This window comes from Eucyclogobius newberryi, unplaced genomic scaffold, assembly GCF_026437365.1.
Source record: "Eucyclogobius newberryi isolate DKJ021-1_F unplaced genomic scaffold, fEucNew1.0.hap1 SCAF_21, whole genome shotgun sequence".
Taxonomy (NCBI): Eukaryota; Metazoa; Chordata; class Actinopteri; order Gobiiformes; family Gobiidae; genus Eucyclogobius; species Eucyclogobius newberryi.
The window spans coordinates 1,274,561-1,295,683 of NW_027315846.1; the positions used below are offsets into that span (position 1 = coordinate 1,274,561).

At 49.5% G+C, this 21,123-nt stretch overlaps 1 protein-coding gene across 1 annotated transcript in view; it reads left to right on the forward strand.

Moving 5' to 3' along the window:
- The window catches only part of LOC140370121 (nesprin-2-like), a 63,156-nt gene that overhangs the window by 20,568 nt on the left and 21,465 nt on the right, over nt 1-21,123 (forward strand). The window contains exons 9-13 of the mRNA XM_072457099.1: nt 753-919; nt 14,030-14,192; nt 17,192-17,379; nt 18,079-18,229; nt 19,858-20,040. Of these exons, the coding sequence (XP_072313200.1) occupies nt 753-919; nt 14,030-14,192; nt 17,192-17,379; nt 18,079-18,229; nt 19,858-20,040 (852 nt within the window). The remainder of the gene's footprint in view (nt 1-752; nt 920-14,029; nt 14,193-17,191; nt 17,380-18,078; nt 18,230-19,857; nt 20,041-21,123) is intronic.

Sequence of the window (21,123 nt, forward strand, 5' to 3'; positions counted from 1 at the left end):
GTTGTTTGCTTCAGGACTGCATGATCTTCTTGATAACACTTGTTGTTTGCTTCAGGACTGCATGGTCTTCTTGATAACACTTGTTGTTTGCTTCAGGACTGCATGGTCTTCTTGATAACACTTGTTGTTTGCTTCAGGACTGCATGATCTTCTTGATAACACTTGTTGTTTGCTTCAGGACTGCATGGTCTTCTTGATAACACTTGTTGTTTGCTTCAGGACTGCATGATCTTCTTGATAACACTTGTTGTTTGCTTCAGGACTGCATGGTCTTCTTGATAACACTTGTTGTTTGCTTCAGGACTGCATGGTCTTCTTGATAACACTTGTTGTTTGCTTCAGGACTGCATGGTCTTCTTGATAACACTTGTTGTTTGCTTCCGGACTGCATGATCTTCTTGATAACACTTGTTGTTTGCTTCAGGACTGCATGATCTTCTTGATAACACTTGTTGTTTGCTTCAGGACTGCATGGTCTTCTTGATAACACTTGTTGTTTGCTTCAGGACTGCATGGTCTTCTTGATAACACTTGTTGTTTGCTTCAGGACTGCATGATCTTCTTGATAACACTTGTTGTTTGCTTCAGGACTGCATGATCTTCTTGATAACACTTGTTGTTTGCTTCAGGACTGCATGATCTTCTTGATAACACTTGTTGTTTGCTTCAGGACTGCATGGTCTTCTTGATAACACTTGTTGTTTGCTTCAGGACTGCATGGTCTTCTTGATAACTCTTGTTGTTTGCTTCAGGACTGCATGGAGGAGATCAACCTGTTCAGTGAGAACAAGACGCACCTGAAGAAACTCGGGGAGCAGCTGATCATCGCCAGCAACAAGACCAAAGAGAACGAGGTCAACGACAAACTCAAGGACGTCAACGACCGCTGGCAGCACCTGTTCCACCACATCCAGAGCAGGCACGTGCTGTCCACCACTGTTTAGACCCGGTCCTGTCCTGGTCCTGTCCTGGTCCTGTCCTGGACTGGTCCTGTCCTGGTCCTGTCCTGGACTGGTCCTGTTCTGGACTGGTCTTGGTCCGGTCTTGGTCCGGTCTTGGTCCGGTCTTGGTCGAGTCCTGGTCTAGTTGAGAAAAGTATACATAGTACAGTACTTTTACTCTGGTACTTTGTGCTAATTCTCGTGTTCATTTGCGTCGCCGTGAGTCGGTCGTGGAACACATGAACCTTGTGTCGCGGTGAGTCGGTCGTGGAACACGTGAACGTTCCGTGTGTCGCGGTGAGTCAGTCGTGGGTCGTGGAACACATGAACATTCCATGTGTCGCGGTGAGTCGGTTGTGGGTCGTGGAACACATGAACATTCCATGTGTCGCGGTGAGTCGGTCGTGGAACACATGAACATTCCATGTGTCGCGGTGAGTCGGTCGTGTAACACGTGAACGTTCCGTGTGTCGCGGTGAGTCAGTCGTGGGTCGTGGAACACATGAACATTCCATGTGTCGCGGTGAGTCGGTCGTGGGTCGTGGAACACATGAACCGTGTGTCGCGGTGAGTCGGTCGTGGAACACATGAACCGTGTGTCGCGGTGAGTCGGTCGTGGAACACATGAACCGTGTGTCGCGGTGAGTCGGTCGTGGAACACATGAACCGTGTGTCGCGGTGAGTCGGTCGTGTGTCGCAGCAGGTCCAGATGTCACAGGATTAAAGGCGTTTTTCAGAATCCATCATTCTAAAGCTCAGATACAGATTAAAGCAGAACAAACGGCTCGAGACGTTTAAGTCCATGTTTACAGTTATATAAGAGCTTTAAGTATTATACTTGATGCATTGTAATAAATACATAATGATCCTCCATCAGATCATATTTGTAAACAAAGTTTGACAAATACATTAAGACATAACTGTATTTGTTTTGATATAACTGGATTTTTTTATGTCAAAAATATATTCATACATCGCAATAATTCACAGCCGTCTCACATTAATATCCAATATAGTCCAGCCAATCACAGACACACCTGAGAGCTCCAGCCAATCACAGACACACCTGAGAGATCCAGCCAATCACAGACACACCTGAGAGCTCCAGCCAATCACAGACACACCTGAGAGCTCCAGCCAATCACAGACACACCTGAGAGCTCCAGCCAATCACAGACACACCTGAGAGAGCTCCAGCCAATCACAGACACACCTGAGAGCTCCAGCCAATCACAGACACACCTGAGAGCTCCAGCCAATCACAGACACACCTGAGAGCTCCAGCCAATCACAGACACACCTGAGAGCTTCAGCCAATCACAGACACACCTGAGAGAGCTCCAGCCAATCACAGACACACCTGAGAGCTCCAGCCAATCACAGACACACCTGAGAGCTCCAGCCAATCACAGACACACCTGAGAGTGCTCCAGCCAATCACAGACACACCTGAGAGTGCTCCAGCCAATCACAGACACACCTGAAAGCTCCAGCCAATCACAGACACACCTGAGAGCTCCAGCCAATCACAGACACACCTGAGAGAGCTCCAGCCAATCAGACACACCTGAGAGCTCCAGCCAATCACAGACACACCTGAGAGAGCTCCAGCCAATCACAGACACACCTGAGAGCTCCAGCCAATCAGACACACCTGAGAGAGATCCAGCCAATCACAGACACACCTGAGAGCTCCAGCCAATCACAGACACACCTGAGAGCTCCAGCCAATCACAGACACACCTGAGAGCTCCAGCCAATCACAGACACACCTGAGAGCTCCAGCCAATCACAGACACACCTGAGAGAGCTCCAGCCAATCACAGACACACCTGAGAACTCCAGCCAATCACAGACACACCTGAGAGAGAGCTCCAGCCAATCACAGACACACCTGAGAGCTCCAGCCAATCAGACACACCTGAGAGAGCTCCAGCCAATCACAGACACACCTGAGAGCTCCAGCCAATCACAGACACACCTGAGAGCTCCAGCCAATCACAGACACACCTGAGAGAGCTCCAGCCAATCAGACACACCTGAGAGCTCCAGCCAATCACAGACACACCTGAGAGCTCCAGCCAATCACAGACACACCTGAGAGCTCCAGCCAATCACAGACACACCTGAGAGCTCCAGCCAATCACAGACACACCTGAGAGCTCCAGCCAATCACAGACACACCTGAGAGCTCCAGCCAATCACAGACACACCTGAGAGTGCTCCAGCCAATCACAGACACACCTGAGAGTGCTCCAGCCAATCACAGACACACCTGAGAGCTCCAGCCAATCACAGACACACCTGAGAGCTCCAGCCAATCACAGACACACGTGAGAGCTCCAGCCAATCACAGACACACGTGAGAGCTCCAGCCAATCACAGACACACCTGAGAGAGATCCAGCCAATCACAGACACACCTGAGAGAGATCCAGCCAATCACAGACACACCTGAGAGCTCCAGCCAATCACAGACACACCTGAGAGCTCCAGCCAATCACAGACACACCTGAGAGCTCCAGCCAATCACAGACACACCTGAGAGAGCTCCAGCCAATCACAGACACACCTGAGAGCTCCAGCCAATTACAGACACACCTGAGAGCTCCAGCCAATCACAGACACACCTGAGAGAGCTCCAGCCAATCACAGACACACCTGAAAGCTCCAGCCAATCACAGACACACCTGAGAGAGCTCCAGCCAATCACAGACACACCTGAGAGAGATCCAGCCAATCACAGACAGACCTGAGAGATCCAGCCAATCACAGACACACCTGAGAGAGCTCCAGCGAATCACAGACACACCTGAGAGCTCCAGCCAATCACAGACACACCTGAGAGCTCCAGCCAATCACAGACACACCTGAGAGCTCCAGCCAATCGCAGACACACCTGAGAGCTCCAGCCAATCACAGACACACGTGAGAGAGCTCCAGCCAATCACAGACACACGTGAGAGAGCTCCAGCCAATCACAGACACACCTGAGTGCTCCAGCCAATCACAGACACACCTGAGAGAGCTCCAGCCAATCACAGACACACCTGAGAGAGCTCCAGCCAATCACAGACACACCTGAGAGCCCCAGCCAATCACAGACACACCTGAGAGAGCTCCAGCCAATCACAGACACACCTGAGAGCCCCAGCCAATCACAGACACACCTGAGAGAGCTCCAGCCAATCACAGACACACCTGAGAGCTCCAGCCAATCACAGACACACCTGAGAGAGATCCAGCCAATCACAGACACACCTGAGAGCTCCAGCCAATCACAGACACACCTGAGAGACCACCTGACCCACCCGACTCTCATTTTCTTGACTCTGGTTGAAGTTAGATCCTGGACATGTGTCGTATAAATGAGACAAACTGAGTCGTGTCTGAAGGAGAAACTCTAACGTTCAGAAGCTTTGACTTTAGACTTTGACTCAGATTAGAGCCTGGACTCTATGACGTGGGAGGAGTCTGTGTGTCAGTAGATCAGTGTGTCCTGCAGGTTAATCCACCTGTGCTCTCAGCCAATCACAGCCCAGGAACCAAAATCTGATTAAAGCTTTGACACTTTAGATTAGAGTCATTTAAACTCACTCCAGGTGTAACTTTGTTTGGTTTGTTCAGTGTTGTTTAAATAAAGATGATTCAGCCCAAAATACACCATTAAACACTGTTCTAGAGGCAAGGAACGTGTCAGAACAACAAGGAACGTGTCAGAACAACAAGGAACGTGTCAGAACAACAAGGAACGTGTCAGAACAACAAGGAACGTGTCAGAACAACAAGGAACGTGTCAGAACAACAAGGAACGTGTCAGAACAACAAGGAACGTGTCAGAACAACAAGGAACGTGTCAGAACAACAAGGAACGTGTCAGAACAACAAGGAACATGTCAGAACAACAAGGAACATGTCCTTTAATGCAGCCACAATCTGCAAGTGTGGGATTTTAGTTTATCTTATTTATTTATTTATTTTTTCATTTTATTATTATTATGATTTTATTTATTTTATTTTATTTATTTTATTTATTTTATTTATTTTATTTATTTTATTTATTTTATTTATTTTATTTATTTTATTTATTTTATTATATATATATATATATATATATATATATATATATATATATATATATATATATATATATATTCATTATTATTATTATTGTTTTTTATTTATATTTATTTATTTTATTTTATTACTATATTTTTTTAATCACGACAATAAAAAATAAAATAAAAATGAGGAATGAAAAAATGTAAATGAAACAGAACCGGGATGTTTCAATTGCTCGCCTCTCCACAGACCTGACTGATTGCTTTAGTTTGCGTATTCTCGTCACTTGGATTTTTTGTGAATTATTTAGTTTTTTTAGTCGTTTTTGTTGTTGAGTTGAACCTGACTCTAGAGCGCCATCGTTCTGTCGTTTCTGGTGTTGATACTGGACCGTTCCGGCTCATGAACGCGACCGTCCCGGCTCATGAACGCGACCGTCCCGGCTCATTAACGCGACCGTCCCGGCTCATGAAAGCGACCGTCCCGGCTCATGAACGCGACCGTCCCGGCTCATGAAGCGACCGTCCCGGCTCATGAACGCGACCGTCCTGGCTCATTAACGCGACCGTCCCGGCTCATGAAAGCGACCGTCCCGGCTCATGAACGCGACTGTCCCGGCTCATGAAAGCGACCGTCCCGGCTCATGAAGCGACCGTCCCGGCTCATGAAAGCGACCGTCCTGGCTCATGAACGCGACCGTCCCGGCTCATGAACGCGACCGTCCCGGCTCGTGAACGCGATCGTCCCGGCTCATGAAGCGACCGTCCCGGCTCATGAAAACGACCGTCCCGGCTCATGAAAGCGACCGTCCCGGCTCATTAACGCGACCGTCCCGGCTCATGAAAGCGACCGTCCCGGCTCATGAACGCGACCGCCCCGGCTCATGAAAGCGACCGTCCCGGCTCATTAACGCGACCGTCCCGGCTCATGAAAGCGACCGTCCCGGCTCATTAACGCGACCGTCCCGGCTCATGAAAGCGACCGTCCCGGCTCATTAACGCGACCGTCCCGGCTCATGAAAGCGACCGTCCCGGCTCATTAACGCGACCGTCCCGGCTCATGAAAGCGACCGTCCCGGCTCATGAACGCGACCGTCCCGGCTCATGAAGCGACCGTCCCGGCTCATGAACGCGACCGTCCTGGCTCATTAACGCGACCGTCCCGGCTCATGAAAGCGACCGTCCCGGCTCATGAACGCGACTGTCCCGGCTCATGAAGCGACCGTCCCGGCTCATGAACGCGACCGTCCCGGCTCATGAAGCGACCGTCCCGGCTCATGAAAGCGACCGTCCTGGCTCATGAACGCGACCGTCCCGGCTCATGAAGCGACCGTCCCGGCTCATGAACGCGACCGTCCCGGCTCATGAAGCGACCGTCCCGGCTCATGAAAGCGACCGTCCCGGCTCATGAACGCGACCGTCCCGGCTCATGAAAGCGACCGTCCCGGCTCATTAACGCGACCGTCCCGGCTCATGAAAGCGACCGTCCCGGCTCATGAACGCGACCGCCCCGGCTCATGAAAGCGACCGTCCCGGCTCATTAACGCGACCGTCCCGGCTCATGAAAGCGACCGTCCCGGCTCATTAACGCGACCGTCCCGGCTCATGAAAGCGACCGTCCCGGCTCATTAACGCGACCGTCCCGGCTCATGAAAGCGACCGTCCCGGCTCATTAACGCGACCGTCCCGGCTCATGAAAGCGACCGTCCCGGCTCATTAACGCGACCGTCCCGGCTCATGAAAGCGACCGTCCCGGCTCATGAAAGCGACCGTCCCGGCTCATGAACGCGACCGTCCCGGCTCATGAAGCGACCGTCCCGGCTCATGAACGCGACCGTCCTGGCTCATTAACGCGACCGTCCCGGCTCATGAAAGCGACCGTCCCGGCTCATGAACGCGACCGTCCCGGCTCATGAAGCGACCGTCCCGGCTCATGAAAGCGACCGTCCTGGCTCATGAACGCGACCGTCCCGGCTCATGAACGCGACCGTCCCGGCTCATGAACGCGACCGTCCCGGCTCATGAAGCGACCGTCCCGGCTCATGAAAGCGACCGTCCCGGCTCATGAACGCGACCGTCCCGGCTCATGAACGCGACCGTCCCGGCTCATGAAAGCGACCGTCCCGGCTCATGAACGCGACCGTCCCGGCTCATGAACGCGACCGTCCCGGCTCATGAAGCGACCGTCCCGGCTCATGAAAGCGACCGTCCCGGCTCATGAAAGCGACCGTCCCGGCTCATGAACGCGACCGCCCCGGCTCATAAACGCGACCGTCCCGGCTCATGAAAGCGACCGTCCCGGCTCATTAACGCGACCGTCCCGGCTCATTAACGCGACCGTCCCGGCTCATGAACGCGACCGTCCCGGCTCATGAAGCGACCGTCCCGGCTCATGAAGCGACCGTCCCGGCTCATGAAAGCGACCGTCCCGGCTCATGAACGCGACCGCCCCGGCTCATAAACGCGACCGTCCCGGCTCATGAAAGTCGCTCATGAATGGGACTTTCCTCTTTTGTGCCGGAGCCTGGTGCGGCAGCTGCCTCTCCTCCCCCGACACGAGCCCATTGTCCCGGGGCGGCTGTGGCTCTAAAATCACTGCTCTTTGTGTGAAAGGAAAACGGGCAGGGCAGATGCTTCACTCTCTGGAGCGTCCGGAAGAATAAAGACCCGACAATTTAAACGTTTGACCCCAAGGCACGTTTTGGAGAAGACTCGATAAAGTACTTTAAACCGGAGAAGACTCGATAAAGTACTTTAAACCGGAGAAGACTCGATAAAGTACTTTAAACCGGAGAAGACTCGATAAAGTACTTTAAACGACCGGAGAAGACTTGATAAAGTACTTTAAACACCTGTACAAAAAGTATCTCCAAGTATTTCAAACCGTCGGCATTTTCCTCAGAACTCGTCACGACTGTGTCCTTTTCCCCAAATCAGTCATTAGTCTGTGTTTGGAGTCAAGTCTTGGGGTAAAAATAGAGATTATCGTTCCGGCTCCGGGTCACAAAAGCAGGAGTCACAGTCACACACAGATATCACAACCTCTAGTGTTTAACATGAGTTTAAATGTACGTCAATCAAAATGTGACACTTTCACAAATCGTTTGATCTCATTATTATCAAATTATCAGCCATTTTCTGCTTCGTCTGTAACGTTTACATTCAACTGCTCAAACGTGTCATTTTGATGGACTTTCCGGAGTTTTCATCCGACAGTAAATGTGACTGAACCAATCTCAAAAATAAGGTCTGTCCCAGCTCCGGTTACCACGGCAACCGCAGACTCTGGGATTGAATAGCCGTGGCACATCGGGTAATGACACACTCACTCTCTCCCGCTGCACCTTCACTGTCTGCTACATCTAACAAAGAGAAAGTTTCTTTGTGCAGCTACGAGATCCTCCTCCTCTCCGTCTCACCGTCGCCTTTGTGCCACTCGACCAAACATCACGTCTCACCGTCGCCTTTGTGCCACTCGACCAAACATCACGTCTCACCATCGCCTTTGTGCCACTCGACCAAACATCGCGTCTCACCGTCACCTTTGTGCCACTCGACCAAACATCGCGTCTCACCATCGCCTTTGTGCCACTCGACCAAACATCGCGTCTCACCGTCGCCTTTGTGCCACTCAACCAAACATTGCGTCTTACCGTCGCCTTTGTGCCACTCAACCAAACATCGCGTCTTACCGTCGCCTTTGTGCCACTCGACCAAACATTGCGTCTCACCATCGCCTTTGTGCCACTCGACCAAACATCGCGTCTCACCGTCGCCTTTGTGCCACTCGACCAAACATCGCGTCTCACCGTCGCCTTTGTGCCACTCGACCAAACATCGCGTCTCACCGTCGCCTTTGTGCCACTCAACCAAACATCGCGTCTTACCGTCGCCTTTGTGCCACTCGACCAAACATTGCGTCTCACCATCGCCTTTGTTACACTCAACCAAACATCGCGTCTCACTATCGCCTTTGTGCCACTCAACCAAACATCGCGTCTCACCGTCGCCTTTGTGCCACTCGACTAAACATCACGTCTCACCATCCACTTTGTGCCCCTCGACCAAACATCGCGTCTCACCATCGCCTTTGTGCCACTCGACCAAACATCGCGTCTCACCGTCGCCTTTGTGCCACTCGACCAAACATCGCGTCTCACTATCGCCTTTGTGCCACTCGACCAAACATCGCGTCTCACCATCCACTTTGTGCCCCTCGACCAAACATCGCGTCTCACCATCCACTTTGTGCCCCTCGACCAAACATCGCGTCTCACCGTCGCCTTTGTGCCACTCGACCAAACATCACGTCTCACCATCCACTTTGTGCCCCTCGACCAAACATCGCGTCTCACCATCCACTTTGTGCCCCTCGACCAAACATCGCGTCTCACCATCGCCTTTGTGCCACTCGACCAAACATCGCGTCTCACCGTCGCCTTTGTGCCACTCGACCAAACATCACGTCTCACCATCGCCTTTGTGCCACTCGACCAAACATCACGTCTCACCATCGCCTTTGTGCCACTCGACCAAACATCGCGTCTCACCATCGCCTTTGTGCTACTCAACCAAACAAAAGCGTGTGTTTTATCCCTCCGTTTGCTCTCCGTATCACACCTGCTTTACCGTTCTTTTTTTTGTCTTTCCAAGCTGTAAATTCAAACCTTTTCGCCTTGTTTTCTTTTGTTTTTGGGGCAGATAAAGCAGCAGGTGGCGCTGTAGCTCTCGCCGAGCTGCGACGTGCACCTTTAATCCTGTTGTTCCCCTTTGACTTTAATAGGCTCGGCTTAGATTTAACGTGACCTTTAAAGGGCTTTAGTCTTGTAAATAAAGGAAACGGGTGTAATTAATATCATTGTTGTTACTGCAAACATACTGTACTGTAGTCATGATCATAGTCATAGTTATAGTTGTTGTTCACATGTTTTTTTCAACAGATCTGTTGATGCCGATTACCGATCAAACATTTTTAAAATCAACGGGAAAAAGCGGTAGAAAATGAATAAATGAATATGAGCTGTGTTTATCTGGTATGTTAGGTTTGCGTAAATATTCAGAGTCATTCTTTTATTTCCATTTTTACTTACGAGTCGGTTCGAAAAGACACAAATATATCGTCGATCTGTCTCTCATTTCAAACGTTTTTTCTGGAGCACATTTGACCCATGTTTGTGTTCTGGGTGAAGGTTAAAGGTGCACTGCGTAACTTTGCTGAATGTCGGGTATATTTAATTTAATTGTGCGTTTTAGGGAAAATATGGCCAAAGGTTAAAGTTTTTTTTTAACGATTTTCATTTTTTGACTTTATTTGGTGTATTTGTAGCTGTTGTTCATATAAATGATAGTTTTACACCAATCGAGCAGGTATTTGTGGAGAAAACATTGAAAAATCTGTAGAAAATGACAGGAAGTGACATCACACCAGGGACAGGAAGTGACATCACACCAGGGACAGGAAGTGACATCACACCAGGGACAAAAACAAAAAAAGCTGAAAAAAAATCTACACAAAGAAACAACTTTTTTGACTTTAAACATTAATTCAACAAAATAAAGTCGCTCTCATATATTTTTATTCGTGAAATACAAAAAAAAGACATTAGATGAGTTTTGGCCCAGTGTATGCTGGGTAATTTCCTACTGTGATGCCATCAATTACAAACAGGAAGTGACATTATAAACCTAAAAAAGAATTAAAAAAAACAACAACATTTTTTTCTTTTTTTTTTAGCTAAATTCAAGATATATTTATCTTAACTGCATTTGAGTTCACTAAGTCGTCCGACCTGTAGGGGGCGCTTTAGTCCGAAGAGAAGAGGAGGAGGAAGAGGAGGAAGAGGAAGAAGAGGAGGAAGATGAAGAAGAGGACGGTGAAGAAGAGGAAGATGAAGAAGAGGAGGAGGAAGAGGAGAAAGAGGAGAAAGAGGAGGAAGAGGAAGAAGAGGAAGATGAAGAAGAAGAAGAAGAGGAAGAAGAAGAAGAGGAGGAGGAAGAGGAAGAAGAAGAAGAGGAGGAGGAAGAGGAATAAGAAGAGAGGAGGAAGAAGAGGAAGAAGAAGAAGAGGAGGAAGAAGAAGAAGAAGAGGAGGAAGAAGAGGAAGAAGAAGAAGAGGAAGAAGAGGAGGAGGAAGAAGAAGAAGAGGAGGAAGAAAAGGAAGAAGAGGAGGAAGAGGAAGAAGAGGAGGAAGATGAAGACGAGGAGAAGGAAGAGGAGAAAGAGGAGGAAAAGGAAGAAGAGGAAGAAGAGGAAGATGAAGAAGAGGAAGAAGAGGAAGATGAAGAAGAGGAAGAAGAAGAGGAAGAGGAGGAGGAAGAAGAGGAGGAAGAAGAGGAGGAAGAAGAGGAGACGGTGAGGAGCTAACATGGAGCCTCTTCCACATCCCCGACTCCTCCTGGATGAATATCACATCCTCTCATGGTGCAGCCCTCAGTGTAATCCAATACAGCACAGAGGAAGAGGAGGAGGAAGAGTAGGAGGAGGAAGAGTAAGAGGAGGAGGAGGAGGAGGAGGAGGAGGAGGAGGAGGAGGAGGAGGAGGAGGAGGAGGAGGAGGAGGAGGAGGAGGAGGAGGAGGAGGAGGAGGAGGAGGAGGAGGAGGAGGAGGAGGAGGAGGAGGAGGAGGAGGAGGAGGAGGAGGGGCTCGGAGCGCCAACATGGAGCCTCTTCCACATCATCGGCACCTGCTCCTCCAGGACCTCCGGTGGCAGCGTTAACCCAGCGTGAGTGCCTCTGCCCTGGGTACAGCCTCTGGAGGGGGGACGCGAGGGGGGTCCGAGGGGGGACACGAGGGGCGACGCGAGGGGGCGACACGAGGGGCGACGCGAGGGGGCGACACGAGGGGGTCCGAGGGCACGAACAGGCACCAGGAAAGGGGGGGAGGGACGTGCGCTTGCGTAGCCCGAGCTAGCTTTAGCCGCGGCGTGCGAGTGTTTTGATCGAGAGGCAGAAACGATCGCGGGGGCGTCACGATCAGCGCGCGGGCGAAATGTCACGATTCAACAATTATTCTCTTTATTATCACCGAGACTGTGACGCCTGTTATTGTGTCGTTCTGAAAGAGGAAATAAAGTTATCTGGCGGTATTTGTCACATTAAGGGTCGATTTTGGGCCGAATATTGAACAAAAAATACTTAAATTTGCTTCGAAAATGGATCTTGTGACTTGAATAATCACGATTGTCGATTGACCAAATGATCTTGACGTCTCTTCTTGATAAACTACATGTCATCTGTTTGGGTTCATCTCATCGTCGATTTCTAAGAAGCGGTTTCAGTTTGAAGTTGTTTCGTTTCATTGTTAAATCGGCTGAAGTTTGTTCTTTACGTCGTTGAGTTGGTCAATTGGTCGATGAAGTCGTCCACATTTTTATTCGCCGAACAATTTAATGAACCCTTTAATTTGCTTTTTCACTTATGTCGACGCTCTTCGCCGGTTCTTTTCTGTTTTCACACTGAAGCAACCGTGTGGAAAGACGAATCCCGCGGTCATGGCTGAGATGTGCGTAGGAGAAGGGTCAAATCATCGACATCGAGCAGAGGAAACGTCTGAGCAGAAGAAGCGAGTGAAGGACAAAAGTATTTTACAAACGTGGACACGCCCCTCAAAGCGGAGACACGCCCCCTCGCTCCAGAGGGATCCTTATCTCACCCGAGCTTCGTTCTTGTCCCGTCACGATTCAGGTTTAACGACGATTAACGATGATGAGGATGATTAACTCGTCCTCATCACACGTAACCTAGACAAGAACGGGACTTTTTGTGTGTTATTTATTGTGCATTTTGGACGGGCGATTGTTTTTCTTCCTTTTTATCATTCAAGAGAGAAAGAAGATCAATAATTCAGTTGCAAATCAAGAGAAAAACGACAACTACAAAAATCAAAACAAAGAATTGATTAATTAGGATGGAATGTATGAAAAGAGAAGTAGAACAAGACTTTACACATGTCACTGTTAAAAGGGAGAGAAAAGAATAGTATTTGAAAAAAAAGAAAAAAGGACATAGGAATATCTTGACAGAAAAGCACAAAATCTATACATATAAAAAAAATAATAATATATATATATATATATATATATATATATATATATATATATATATATACATATATATAAGAAGAATAGAAACAAAAACAAATTCTCAAAACTCAGGATTCAAGCAGTTTTTTTTTCATTTCATTAACGTCAGAGCTTTAATTCACTGGTTTAAATGAGTGAAAATGAATGATGGTCCATCTTCCATCGTCCATCGTCCACCTTCCACCGTCCATCGTCCATCGTCCATCGTCCATCGTCCATCATCCATCGTCCATCGTCCATCATCCATCGTCCATCATCCATCGTCCATCGTCCACCTTCCATCGTCCATCGTCGTTTGTTTGAAACTTATGGTCGGCTTGTCTGCTTTTTAATTGTTCATCAGTGATCACATGACAGAAGGCGAGAGTTCAAATCCTTTAAAATGGTCAGCTTTTGTCACTTTGGACTTGGACAATGAAACACGCTTGTTTGCAATGTGTAGGTCAGTGGGCGGTGGTGTCTGTCCACTGAAGGGTCAAACGAGTGTCCGAGGCTCGAACACAGCGACTTCATGAGAGGTTCAAGGTTCTTCAGGAGAGACTTCCTTCCGCACAGTCCAAGGCCTCCTCAGAATACATGAACAAAAGTCTCATTATTTCAGCAACAGCTTCAACAAGAGAAGCCAATATTCATCTACAAGATCCTCAGCTAAAAGGACTCCATGTGTTCCTCGTGGACTCGTAGACCACTGACTCAGACTGGACTGGACTTTCCTGTCTTTGACTTTGGTCTCGGACTTGGACTTGACTATTTGGTTTTAGTTAGACAAGCACAAACATTAAAAACTGGTGGTGGCGGTGATGTGGTTGTTTTTGTTTCTCCGTCTTTACAATTCAGCGTCTTTGGGTCACTGAAAAGCGCTATATAAATAAAAGTTATTATTATTATTATATGAACCCCGAACGCGCCAGGAGCACGTTTCTAACCCGACGTGGTCCTGTGTTTCAGGGTGTGCAAGCTGAAGGAGACTCTGGTGACCGTGCAGCAGCTGGACAAGAACATGAGCAACCTGAGAACATGGCTGTCCCGCATCGAGGCCGACCTGTCAAAGCCCGTGGTCTACAGCGTGTGCCACAGCGAGGAGGTCCAGAGGAGACTCAAGGAACAACAGGTGAGAGATCCGTCCAAGCCCGTGGTCTACAAGAGTCATTAGAGCAGAGACGTCAGAGTTGTGGATTCCAAACTGTTGGGCTCCATTTGGTAGAGTAGCATCAGCCAAACCAGAAGGTCTCCAATGAGGAGTTGTCATCAACAGAGGGAAGATCTCCATCTGGAGACAGAGAATAATCCAAGTATGCATCTGCTAGCTCTTCAGGATCTAGACCAAGTCCAAAAGTCTGATTGAGCTGTTACACTGTCAAAAATAAGAATAACTTGTGCACAATCAGGCATTACAAAACATTAAAACATGTATTTAGAACTGACTGGGAATGTCTTTATCATCATGTCAGTGACTGTAATGTAGAACTCTACATGTACCGCACTTTAACTTTGGGATTTGGATTATGGGATGCCGGAAATACACCCAGCATTCATAGCACAATCACGACATGGCCACGCCCATGTCAGCTGTTCTCCACACTCGCCTTCGCTTTCAAAATAAAGGATAACGGTGTAGAAAGGGTCAAATTTTGAGTTTTTGATTGAAATATCTTCAAATTAGGGGATCGGGTTGATCTGGAGACAGGACCTATATCCAGAGACAGGACCCCAATCTGGAGACAGGACCTATATCCAGAGACAGGACCCCAATCTGGAGACAGGACCTATATCCAGAGACAGGACCCCAATCTGGAGACAGGACCTACATCAAGAGACAGGACCCCAATCTGGAGACAGGACCTATATCCAGAGACAGGACCCTAATCGGGAGCGTTAGGAAGTCTGCCCTCTGCTGGTCAACAATCTCATCCACTAACCAAAGCTGTTGGATACGAACGTTTCTCTCTTTTGCATCACGTTGCTCTGGAGACGGAGCGATTCTCACGTCCAACTCAAGGAGGCGCGTCACAAAGATCATTATTTCACACCGTATTTTAAAACGTTCTGAAGACGCCGCGCCCTAAAGTGCATTTGGCTCGTTTCTCTGGTGAAAAGCCCGATCCCGGCTCAGACTCGCACTCGGCTGCACTCGCAGAGCTTTAAACGCCTTTTGTCCGTTTGACGTCCTGCAGCTCCGAAAAGAAAGAAAACAACAGGAAAATAAGTTTAAGATCCAGAGCGAAGCTGGAGAGGAAACTGTCAAACTGAGAGTGAAAGAGCCAGAGAAGAATATACTGTATGAATGAATAAATATAATATGAAGGAATGAGGACAATCTGGCTTTGTTTGCGCCTCAATTCACAATTTAAGTCTAATTATTTTATCTTTAGAAGAGGAAAAGGAACTTGTGATTCCCCAGTCTGTGTCATCGACATCTTTAACTCTTTAAATATGTTTAAGTTAAAAAACACAACTTAAAACAGAGAAACATCATGTTTAGTCCTGGTTTAGACCTGGTTTAGTCCTGGTTTAGACCTGGTTTAGTCCTGGTTTAGTCCTGGTTTCGTCCTGGTTTAGTCCTGGTTTAGACCTGGTTTAGTCCTGGTTTAGTCCTGGTTTAAACCTGGTTTAGTCCTGGTTTAGACCTGGTTTAGTCCTGGTTTAGTCCTGGTTTAGACCTGGTTTAGTCCTGGTTTAGACCTGGTTTAGTCCTGGTTTAGTCCTGGTTTCGTCCTGGTTTAGTCCTGGTTTAGACCTGGTTTAGTCCTGGTTTAGTCCTGGTTTAAACCTGGTTTAGTCCTGGTTTAGACCTGGTTTAGTCCTGGTTTAGTCCTGGTTTAGACCTGGTTTAGTCCTGGTTTAGACCTGGTTTAGTCCTGGTTTAGTCCTGTTTTAGTCCTGGTTTAGTCCTGGTTTAGACCTGGTTTAGTCCTGGTTTAGACCTGGTTTAGTCCTGGTTTAGTCCTGGTTTAGTCCTGGTTTAAACCTGGTTTAGTCCTGGTTTAAACCTGGTTTAGTCCTGGTTTAGTCCTGGTTTAGTCCTGGTTTAGACCTGGTTTAGTCCTGGTTTAAACCTGGTTTAGTCCTGGTTTAGTCCTGGTTTAAACCTGGTTTAGTCCTGATTTAGTCCTGTTTTAAATTGTGGCATTATCCCTTTTTAAACCTATCTCTGCCTGAATGTATTAACTTTAGCCATGTTATAATCCACTTGTTTTACAGACATTATTTTCTTTTTTAGTATTTATTTATGAACATTTACTTAACCCATTGAACTGATTTTTAGGTGGACAATTCCCTTTGTTTTGTCTTTTAAATAGAGCAAAGTGTTTTGTTTTAAAGCAGGACTAAGTCACTGGCTATAGAGCGCCCCCTGCAGTTTATAAGTACGTAAAAGCTTTCTTTTTCTTTCTTTATCATAAGTCAGTAGAATCACATTCTACTGACTTCACACATTTAACATGACATAAATGAAGGGCGAGGGTTTCTCAGGAGAGTTGTCTTCAGCTGGTTTCCCGCTCAGAGGCAGCAGGGGGCGACGATTGCACTTCTGAAAACATATATATTTAACCATGACAGTTCTGCTTTAAATATTTGAATAAGTATTTGCACAATATATGAGGTTACTGGCTGAGGCTTTGTTTCAAGCTTGTTGCTTTGCCTTGAATGTTCCACAGTAGGGCATTAAATGGGTCTGTTTTGCATAAATTCAAATAGGGGCTGCTTGTGTATTTGTCGTACTTCTGGCCGTGTATCATGTATTCGTTGTACTTGTATTTGCAGGAGCTGCAGCGGGACATCGAGCAGCACACCGACAGCGTGTATTGGTTGTACTTCTCGGGGTGTATAAAGTATTTGTTGTACTTGCAGGAGCTGCAGCGGGACATCGAGCAGCACACCGACAGCGTGTATTGGTTGTACTTCTCGGGGTGTATAAAGTATTTGTTGTACTTGCAGGAGCTGCAGCGGGACATCGAGCAGCACACCGACAGCGTGTATTGGTTGTACTTCTCGGGGTGTATAAAGTATTTGTTGTACTTGCAGGAGCTGCAGCGGGACATCGAGCAGCACACCGACAGCGTGTATTGGTTGTACTTCTCGGGGTGTATAAAGTATTTGTTGTACTTGCAGGAGCTGCAGCGGGACATCGAGCAGCACACCGACAGCGTGGCCTCGGTCCTGACGCTCTGTGACGTTTTGCTCCACGATGTCGACGCCTGCTCCGGCGACTCGGAGAGCGACTCCTTCCAGCAGACGGCCGCCAGCCTGGACCGACGCTGGAGGAACATCTGCGCCACGTCTATGGAGAGGCGCATGAGGTGTGTGCAGGCAGGGGGCCAGGTCCAAACCAGGTCTAAACCAAGTCTAAACCAGGTCTAAACCAGGTCTAAACCAGGACTAAAGCAGGTCTAAACCAGGTTTAAACCAGGGCTAAACCACGTCTAAACCAGGTCTAAACCAGGGCTAAACCAGGACTAAACCAGGTCTAAACCAGGTCTAAACCAGGTCTAAACCAGGACTAAACCAGGTCTAAACCATGACGAAACCATGACGAAACAAGGACTAAACCAGGACTAAACCAGGACTAAACCAGGTCTAAACCAGGACTAAACCAGGTCTAAACCAGGGCTAAACCAGGACTAAACCAGGACTAAACCAGGTCTAAACCAGGTCTAAACCAGGTCTAAACCAGGTCTAAACCAGGTCTAAACCATGACGAAACCATGACGAAACAAGGACTAAACCAGGACTAAACCAGGACTAAACCAGGTCCAAACCAGGACTAAACCAGGTCTAAACCAGGTCTAAACCATGACGAAACAAGGACTAAACCAGGGCTAAACCAGGTCTAAACCAGGTCTAAACCAGGTCTAAACCAGGACTAAACCAGGACTAAACCAGGACTAAACCAGGACTAAACCAGGTCTATACCAGCTCTAAACCAGGACTAAACCAGGACTAAACCAGGACTAAACCAGGTCTAAGATGGAGCTGTAACTTGTCTTTTGTCCCGTCAGGATCGAGGAGACGTGGAGACTCTGGTGTAAGTTCTTGGACGATTACTCGCGGTTTGAGGATTGGCTGAAATCGGCCGAACTCACGGCGGCGAATCCCGAGTCGGAGAACGTCCTGTACACATGCGCCAAGGAGGAGCTCAAGAAGTTTGAGGTGAGACTCCAATGTGTGAGGGCGGGGCCAAGAGACTTAAACTCTGACCCGCTTCTGTCCCGCCTCTGACCCGCTTCTGACCCGCTTCTGACCAGCCTCTGACCTGCCTCTGACCCGCTTCTGACCAGCCTCTGACCCGCTTCTGACCCGCTTCTGACCAGCCTCTGACCCGCCTCTGACCCGCTTCTGACCCGCTTCTGACCAGCCTCTGACCCGCCTCTGACCTGCTTCTGACCAGCCTCTGACCCGCCTCTGACCCGCTTCTGACCTGCCTCTGACCCGCCTCTGACCCGCTTCAGACCCGCCTCTGACCCGCCTCTGACCCGCTTCAGACCCGCCTCTGACCCGCTTCTGACCCGCCTCTGACCCGCCTCTGACCCGCTTCTGACCCGCCTCTGACCCGCCTCTGACCTGCCTCTGACTCACCTCTGACCCGCTTCTGACCCGCCTCTGACCTCAGACCCGCCTCTGACCCGCCTCTGACCCGCCTCTGACCTGCCTCTGACTCACCTCTGACCTGCCTCTGACCTCAGACCCGCCTCAGACCCGCCTCTTTCCCGCCTCTGACCCGCTTCTGACCCGCCTCTTTAGTTTCTGTATTGTAATTGTTAAAATATATTCAGATATTTAAATATAGAGTGTAGATGAACTCTTTAATATGTTCATCAAAAACATGGAAACACATGATTTCACTCCATTAAAAAAAGTGCTGCTCGAGGCTCTGCTCAGGAATGTGCTTTGCCTGAACTGTGCATGTGAAGTGAGCGTGTGAAGTGAGCGTGTGAAGTGAGCGTGTGAAGTGTGCGTGTGAAGTGAGCGTGTGAAGTGTGCGTGTGAAGTGAGCGTGTGAAGTGAGCGTGTGAAGTGTGCGTGTGAAGTGTGCGTGTGAAGTGTGCGTGTGAAGTGAGCGTGTGAAGTGAGCGTGTGAAGTGAGCGTGTGAAGTGTGCGTGTGAAGTGAGCGTGTGAAGTGAGCGTGTGAAGTGAGCGTGTGAAGTGTGCGTGTGAAGTGTGCGTGTGAAGTGAGCGTGTGAAGTGAGCGTGTGAAGTGAGCATGTGAAGTGAGCGTGTGAAGTGTGCGTGTGAAGTGAGCGTGTGAAGTGAGCGTGTGAAGTGTGCGTGTGAAGTGAGCGTGTGAAGTGTGCGTGTGAAGTGAGCGTGTGAAGTGTGCGTGTGAAGTGAGCGTGTGAAGTGTGCGTGTGAAGTGAGCGTGTGAAGTGTGCGTGTGAAGTGAGCGTGTGAAGTGTGCGTGTGAAGTGTGCGTGTGAAGTGAGCGTGTGAAGTGAGCGTGTGAAGTGTGCGTGTGAAGTGAGCGTGTGAAGTGTGCGTGTGAAGTGAGCGTGTGAAGTGAGCGTGTGAAGTGAGCGTGTGAAGTGTGCGTGTGAAGTGAGCGTGTGAAGTGTGCGTGTGAAGTGAGCGTGTGAAGTGAGCGTGTGAAGTGTGCGTGTGAAGTGAGCGTGTGAAGTGTGCGTGTGAAGTGAGCGTGTGAAGTGTGCGTGTGAAGTGAGCGTGTGAAGTGTGCGTGTGAAGTGAGCGTGTGAAGTGTGCGTGTGAAGTGTGCGTGTGAAGTGTGCGTGTGAAGTGAGCGTGTGAAGTGTGCGTGTGACCGAAGCGTGTGCGTTTGACCCAGGCGTTCCAGCGGCAGGTGCACGAGCGCCTGACGCAGCTGGAGCTGGTGAACAAACAGTACCGGCGTTTGGCCCGCGAGCAGCGCACGGACGCCGCCGCCCAACTCAAGCTGATGGTCCAGGACGGGAACCAGCGCTGGGACGGTCTGCAGAGGAGAGTGTACGCCGTGATCAGGAGGCTGAAGGTGAGAGGGCGGGGCACGCAACACGCACAACACACACGCAACAGAGAGTGTACGCCGTGATCAGGAGGCTCAAGGTGAGAGACAGGCAACAGGCAACTCGCAGCAGGCAACACAGGCAACACGCAACACGCAACTCGCAGCAGGCAACACGCAGCAGGCAATAGGCAACACGCAACACGCAGCAGGCAGCACGCAACAGGCAACACGCAGCACGCAATAGGCAACACAGGCAACACGCAACACGCAACACGCAGCAGGCAACTCGCAGCAGGCAACACGCAGCAGGCAACACGCAGCAGGCAACACGCAGCAGGCAATAGGCAACACGCAACACGCAGCAGGCAGCACGCAACAGGCAACACGCAGCACGCAATAGGCAACACAGGCAACACGCAGCACGCAATAGGCAACACAGGCAGCACGCAACAGGCAACACGCAACAGGCAACACGCAGCAGGCAATAGGCAACACAGGCAGCACGCAACAGGCAACACGCAACACGCAACACGCAGCAGGCAATAGGCAACACGCAACACGCAGCACGCAACAGGCAACACGCAGCACGCAATAGGCAACACAGGCAACACGCAGCACGCAATAGGCAACACAGGCAGCACGCAACAGGCAACACGCAACAGGCAACACAGGCAACACGCAACACGCAACAGGCAACACGCAACACGCAACACGCAACAGGCAACACGCAATAGGCAACACGCAGCAGGCAACAGGCAGCACGCAGCAGGCAACACAGGCAACAGGCAACACGCAACAGGCAACACGCAACAGGCAACACGCAACAGGCAACACGCAGCACGCAATAGGCAACATAGGCAACACGCAACACGCAGCAGGCAACACGCGACAGGCAGCACGCAGCAGGCAACACAGGCAACACGCAACACGCAACAGGCAACACAGGCAACAGGCAACACAGGCAACACGCAACAGACAACGCAGGCAACAGGCAACACAGGCAACACGCTACAGGCAACACGCAACAGGCAACACGCAACAGGCAGCACAGGCAACACGCAACAGGCAACGCAGGCAACACGCAGCAGGCAACACAGGCAACACGCA